This window comes from Talpa europaea (genome assembly GCF_964194135.1).
Source record: "Talpa europaea genome assembly, chromosome: 8".
Lineage (NCBI taxonomy): Eukaryota > Metazoa > Chordata > Mammalia > Eulipotyphla > Talpidae > Talpa > Talpa europaea.
Window position 1 is genome coordinate 26230362 of NC_140075.1, and position 6620 is coordinate 26236981.

Sequence of the window (6620 nt, forward strand, 5' to 3'; positions counted from 1 at the left end):
CTCCTGTGCCTGACCAGGAGTCAGGGATCAGAGATTTTTTTTTTTTAAGATTTACTTATTTATTTATACAAGCACTGGGTACAGTCAGAAGCGTGGGAGGGCGAGAGAATTCACCAGAGCCAGAGCGGGGTGCAGAACAGGCAGACTGATGAAGTACACTGCTGAGGGAAGCAGCGGGCGGCAGGAGAGGTCTGCGCACCATGTGGGACCCTTGCCCAGCAGCCGGAGATTGAACCGGCACTGCAGAGGCTGTGGACAGCATCGTAACCCAGTGCTCAACCACTGCGCCACTGGGGAGGCCCCAGAGATGTTTTTTGAGTGAATAAACCTAAAGACAAAATTGTGGACTTGGATGATGTCAGTAACAACTTAAAGATGTCTGATGCCCTAAATACACCAAATTTTGAACCCAAACTCCCCAAAGGGTGTTTGGGTGAATGGGTGAGTGGGGTTACTTTTGATAGACTATAATAACTTACATTAGAAAGGATGATTTTAGAAGCACCATTAGATTGGATGTTAAAAAATTTGGATTTCTATGTTGGTGGATTTCTGCCCCCATTTCTTCTGCTGAGATTTTCTCCCTGCTCTTTTTACCTCTCTAATTCTTAACCATTCTCCAAGGCCCAGACACATGCCAGTCTCCTTGAAGCCTTGTAGATCATACACACACTGGGGTTTTATGTGTAGGGTGTACATCAGCCTCTCAGGAACAAAGCACAATTAATTAAGTGCTGCCCCTAGTACTCCTCCAACCAGAGACCCCGGCATGGAGTAAGGGGAATGTCATGACTTTCTGTCCCTTCCCTTCCCAGGACTTCATACCTATCACTCCTCTCAACCCAAGATCTCAAGATTTCAAAGAAATGCAAAAATTGAAGACTTCTGTCTTACAAGTCAGTCAATGAAGTACCTCGTGTCTATTTGAACATGCACAGTGGTCCTGCTTGAACCGAGGGTATTTAGAATGGGTCATAGCTGGGCCTGACTGTAAGCTGCCTCAGTGTTTCACTATTAAAATGCATAGCTCTCCGGAAGACAACTGAAGAGTCCAAAGAATGGAGAACTCAAGCTAACTTATTTAAAATAAGGCCTGTGTGTGTGTTGCAAAGTGACAGAAACAACTGGAACATAGGCTAAAACAACACTCTCCAGTGTCATTCATAGAAATTTTAGAGAATTGTGATTTCTGATTCCATTTCTTGCTTAGGTAGGGTTAAACCTAATCTAATTTACAGGTATAAAATATATTCATGATTCTGTCCCACAATGTAAAATCAAAATGTAGTATTGTAACTCCAGCTAGATGTCACATTCATTCACCTGCTGAGCTCTGTGGGACTTTAACATTACAATGGCCATGGTATCAGAGCTGCATATATATGAGCTCACAGATGGAAGTAAACAAAGCTTGCCCCACTTCATGTCTATAGCAAAAAGAAATGAGGCTTTTGTAAGTTGCAAGTCCTGGTCTGGTTTATTTATAAAGCAATAAATATTAGAAGCACAAATAAATTGCACGTGTGTAAACAAACTGTACAGTTGATGAGAGATAAGGGAGGGTGGCTTGGAAGACACAGAGAAGCATAATACTGTCATCCTGAATGGAAGGAAGGCTAAGAGACAAAGCACCTAGAAGCATTTGCGGTGGACGATGGATGGGCCTGCCTCGTCATACTCTTGCTTGCTGATCCACATCTGCTGGAAGGTGGACAGGGAGGCCAGGATGGAGCCCCCGATCCACACAGAATACTTACGCTCAGGGGGAGCAATAATCTGTCGAAAAGAAACAAAACACCCAATGAATTCTGAAGTTCCAAGCAACAGAGCAAGTAATATATTGAGGAAAGTCACAGAAAAAACTAAAAAAGATTCTAGTTCACTGCCACTGAGATACTTCATACTGCCCATTAATAACTTGACTCAGTCAAGTTTTAGGAACTTTCCTCTGTGTCATCCTTCACATCATGAAAGACTCTACAAAATAGAGTTGCCCCACTACGCTGAACTGGACTCCATGTCAAGCTCAAGGCATGGTGGAGGCTGGCCTAAAAGTTGGGGACTTTGAAAATATGTTGAAAGATTTAAGTTTCTTTTCTCTTCAAAGACTTCTTTTTATCCACCACTTGAAAGCATTTTTTGAAGTCTCCCATCTCAAGAAAAGTGTGAGAAAAATCAGAAAAAAGGGCTAGAAAAGCCTGGAACAGAAAGTTTATAGGAGACAAGAAGCTAAGTGAGAGGAGAGAGAAGTTAGGACTGCAGTTGTGCTTGCAATACCAGAACTAACCTTGGCTTCCCCCACCCTCCCGCCCACACAAGTTCCTTACCTTGATCTTCATGGTGCTGGGCGCGAGGGCAGTGATTTCCTTTTGCATTCGGTCAGCAATACCAGGGTACATTGTGGTACCTCCAGATAAGACATTGTTGGCATACAGGTCCTTGCGGATGTCAATGTCACACTTCATGATGCTATTGTAAGTTGTTTCATGGATGCCAGCAGACTCCATACCTAAGAACAAGTTTCAAATCAAATCACTCAGGCAAAGAGGCCAGGATACAAGACTTCTCTGTGCGGGTGAGTTGTCACCATTTGTCTCTGAAACATATGTTCCTCTGTAAGACCCACTGCAGATGTCAATAAATCTGCTGCCATATCGCCCAAGAGACTGCCAAGAAACAAACAACTGTGGTTAGCACCTGTTTGCAGTGAACAGGTGCTGTATCTCTCCGATGTATGAAAATGTATTAGAAAAAAATACGGCACATTTCAGTTAAATTCATGCCATTTTTAATTTGTGGACTCACATAAGAGCCTGACAAGCTTCCTCTTGGAAATCATCCCTTAGGGAAAATGTCTGGTGACATACCTATGGCCAGACATTTTGAGGATTATCATGAGGAGGATTATTGTTGTATTTATTTAACGACGAGTAACTTAAAAGCAAAGTCCAGTTAATGAAAGATGGGACTTTTTTGGACTAAGCCAGCAGTCTTGAGAAACTGTCTCTTTCCCACACATATTACTAGTCAGTCTCACCCTTTTCTTTTGAGATAACTCAGGGTGTCCTCCTTGATCGTGTGACTGCCACAGAACAGCGGGGGCCATCCGTATCAGAAGTGTGTGTGTGGTCCCTAATTCTCCTTGATTATAATAGATTTTCTTCAGGGAGACCCCAAGATTTCCAGGGAAGACCTATGCCTCTGCCCCAGACTCTATCACTCACCGATGAAGGAGGGCTGGAAGAGTGTCTCGGGGCAACGGAAGCGCTCGTTGCCAATAGTGATGACTTGGCCGTCAGGCAGTTCATAGCTCTTCTCCAGGGAGGAGGAGGAGGCAGCCGTGGCCATCTCGTTCTCAAAATCCAGGGCGACATAGCACAGCTTCTCTTTGATGTCACGGACAATTTCACGTTCAGCTGGAGAGACAAAGGAGAGCAGAGTCAAGCCCTGAGGAGTGAAGCCAACTGTGGGGAAGTAGGTGGTTCCCCTGGTGGAGGAAGAAAGCAGACAAGCTGTGGCAGATCTCACACATGCACACACACACACATATGTGCACACATGCACGCACACACACACACACACACACACACTCACCGGTGGTGACAAAAGAGTAGCCACGCTCAGTGAGGATCTTCATGAGGTAGTCAGTGAGATCGCGACCCGCTAGATCCAGACGCATGATGGCGTGTGGCAGAGCATAGCCCTCATAGATGGGGACATTGTGAGTCACGCCGTCCCCAGAGTCCAGAACAATGCCTGTTAGAGAAAACAGACAAGAATGTGGTCCATCGATGAGGACACCGCTGCCTGAGCCACGGCAGAGCCTGCTTCCAACCTTAGAGACACTAGCACTGGGCATGGATCCAGATCAAATTAGATCCCTTACAAATGAAGAATAAAATGAGCATAATGGATGCTAAATATGAAGCCAGCAGCAGCTCATCCTTTTAAATATTGTACTAGAAAAATTTCCACAGGACACTTTCAAATGACCGTCCTTCTTAGCTATCAGCACATTACGTAAGCATCCAGGCATGCTCTCCCTTCCTCCCATGCACCCTACACATGTTTCAGGGTTTCATTGTTTTTGACTCAGATTCTCTATGAAATGTATGTTCTTCCGGGGGCAGTTTGCCCAGGGGCAGTGATGTCGTGACACATACCAATGGCTGCTGTGTCCTAGGCTGATATGCTATGGGGAGCCAGATATCTGACACCACAGACGTTAGGTGAAGCAAGGCTCTAACTGCATTCTCTTTCAGCTCTTACGATAGAACAATCTGGAGCTAACCTCAGGGTACTCTTGTTATTTCTCTCTCTCTCTTAGGACAAACACCCTCTTGGGGAATATGAGAGAAGTCATTGTTCCCTTTTCAATTAGGAAAATGGATTCATAACAAGATCATAACAAGATTCATTCAAATGGATTCATAACAAGATCAATGACAAGATCAATGACTCAGGGATGTGATAGTCAAGCGGCTCTCCCCACAGGGCACACATACCTGTGGTACGGCCAGAAGCGTACAGGGACAGCACCGCCTGGATGGCCACATACATGGCGGGGACGTTGAAAGTCTCGAACATGATCTGAGTCATCTTCTCCCGGTTGGCCTTGGGGTTCAGGGGGGCCTCTGTGAGCAAAGTGGGGTGCTCCTCAGGGGCCACGCGGAGCTCGTTGTAGAAGGTGTGGTGCCAGATCTTCTCCATGTCATCCCAGTTGGTGATGATCCCGTGTTCAATGGGGTACTTCAGGGTGAGGATACCTCGCTTGCTCTGGGCTTCATCACCTACATAGGAATCCTTCTGGCCCATCCCCACCATGACTCCCTAGAAGAAGAAAACGAGAAAATCAAGCTTCCACCATGCGGGAAAATAATTGATGCCTTACAAAGTTCTATCTACTGCCCAAGTCAAAGGACCATGGGTGGTTACCAGCAATAACCAACAGTACCATTTTACCTCAATTTAGAAACAGGTAAAATGAATCTAATATCTGCTCTCCAGCCCCCCGCCCCAAGATATCCATTCAGAAGGTAACTGAGGAGAGGGAAGGGTGAAGATATTTCCCCAAAGAAGTCAAGCCTCACCTCATTTTAAAAATACCTAACGCCTTGATTAAATTATTAAGCTCATCCCCCATGTCAACGAAAAAATATATGACGATACTGCAGAGTGACTGAATAAATGGCACGCTGTATTTCTCCTAAGAAAAGATTTTGACATCCATCAAGTGAACAGAGAGATAGGCTGATAGGCCATTATCACCCTGATGGTGACACCCAGCCTGCCCAGAGCTGTCCTGAGGACACGTCATTCACCACCACTGACGAGTGCAACTCTCCTCGCCTGGCCAGGCGTGAGATCATGCCAGAGAGGGTGGCGTTTCTTTGAATAAACAAGGTGGTGTGTCACTATCACCATGTCACTTAGTGCCTCTGTCACGTCTGACTTCTGAAAAACGCAACAGCCAGGGAGCAGAGAGATGATATCTTTGGGGGATCCTGCAAGCTGGCTGTGAACCAGGGAGGAATGCCGGTTGGGGCCTGGTTGGTTGAGAGGAGTTCCAGGATGATGGATTTTGCACAGGAGGCCAAGGGGGAAAGTGAAGTGGGTACCGAGTAGGAGAGAAGACACTGGGGGGTAAAAATGGAGGTGGAGAGTAGAGGAGAGAAGTTGCTTCTTCTTCACCCAGAGAGCTGGACCCTTGGAGAGCTGTGTCCCTGCGGTGGACAGGGAGGCGGGTGGCGGGGGATGTACTTTGCTGGTATGTTGTGGGGGGGCTGGTAGGTGTGCGCACGGGGGGGGGGGCGGGGAAGTCATTGCTTGTCTTGGCTGGGGTTTGGGGCTCAATTAAGGAATTCAGGGACCCAGAGGCTGCGCTGCTAGGCGAGGAGAAAGGCGGGCAGGGCGGGGGCGGGCTGGGGACAGCTGCAGGCGAGGCAGGCCAGGTGGGCGCGGGGCGTACCTGGTGGCGCGGGCGGCCCACGATGGAGGGGAAGACGGCCCGGGGCGCGTCGTCGCCCGCGAAGCCGGCCTTCACCAGCCCCGAGCCGTTGTCGCACACCAGGGCGGTGGTCTCCTCGTCGTCGCACATGTCCGCGCAGCTTCAGGGGGTCTGCAGGGGGGCAGCGCGGGGAGCCCCAGTCGGTACCTGCGCGCCCGGCCTCTCCGCTCCCCCTCCCGGGAGGAGGGGCCGGAGCAGAGGGGCGCACTCGGGGGCGCAGGCTGGGTAGACGCTGGGGGCGTCCCTCCACCCCTCCGGGCAGGGAGAGGCGGCGGGCAGAGCCGCGGAGATTGGGAGTGGGGCTGAAAGGGGAGAGCACCCCAACCAAGCAGGTTCCCTGCCCCAGGGGCGCACCCTGTCAGGGGCTGGCGTGTGGGGTTACCGTGACCTCTTTAAGGGTCTTTCCCAGTCCTTTGCATTTCACCCTTTCACGCAGTGGGAACCCCCTTGCGCAAGCCCGGCACTGCCCAGGCTTCCCCGAGGGCACCCGAGCAGCCCAGGAGCAGGAGGCGGCTGGGCTTTGCAGCCCCTGTGTCCTCTGGGTGGAGACCCCGGCCGAAAGAAGTGAGAACCCAACTAAAAGTTTGGAATCTCTCTCTCTGTCTTTTAAGTG

The 6620-nt window shown here is 49.0% G+C and overlaps 1 protein-coding gene across 3 annotated transcripts; it reads right to left on the reverse strand.

The window, feature by feature from the left end:
• Window positions 1–1632: 1632 nt before the first annotated feature.
• ACTC1 (actin alpha cardiac muscle 1) lies at window positions 1633–6097 on the reverse strand (the record flags this gene model as incomplete). Of its 3 annotated transcripts, none has more annotated exons than XM_084240688.1 (6): window positions 1633–1776; window positions 2328–2509; window positions 3225–3416; window positions 3595–3756; window positions 4506–4701; window positions 5969–6097. In XM_084240688.1, 6 exons carry the CDS (start codon window positions 6095–6097, stop codon window positions 1633–1635), a joined length of 1005 nt encoding a protein of 334 aa, XP_084096814.1. The 3 variants fall into 3 exon arrangements, with proteins under 3 accessions (XP_084096814.1, XP_084096813.1, XP_084096815.1); XM_084240687.1 differs by having other exon boundaries at window positions 4506–4830; XM_084240689.1 differs by lacking the exons at window positions 3225–3416; window positions 5969–6097 and having other exon boundaries at window positions 4506–4830.
• Between the last annotated feature and the right edge of the window lie 523 nt (window positions 6098–6620).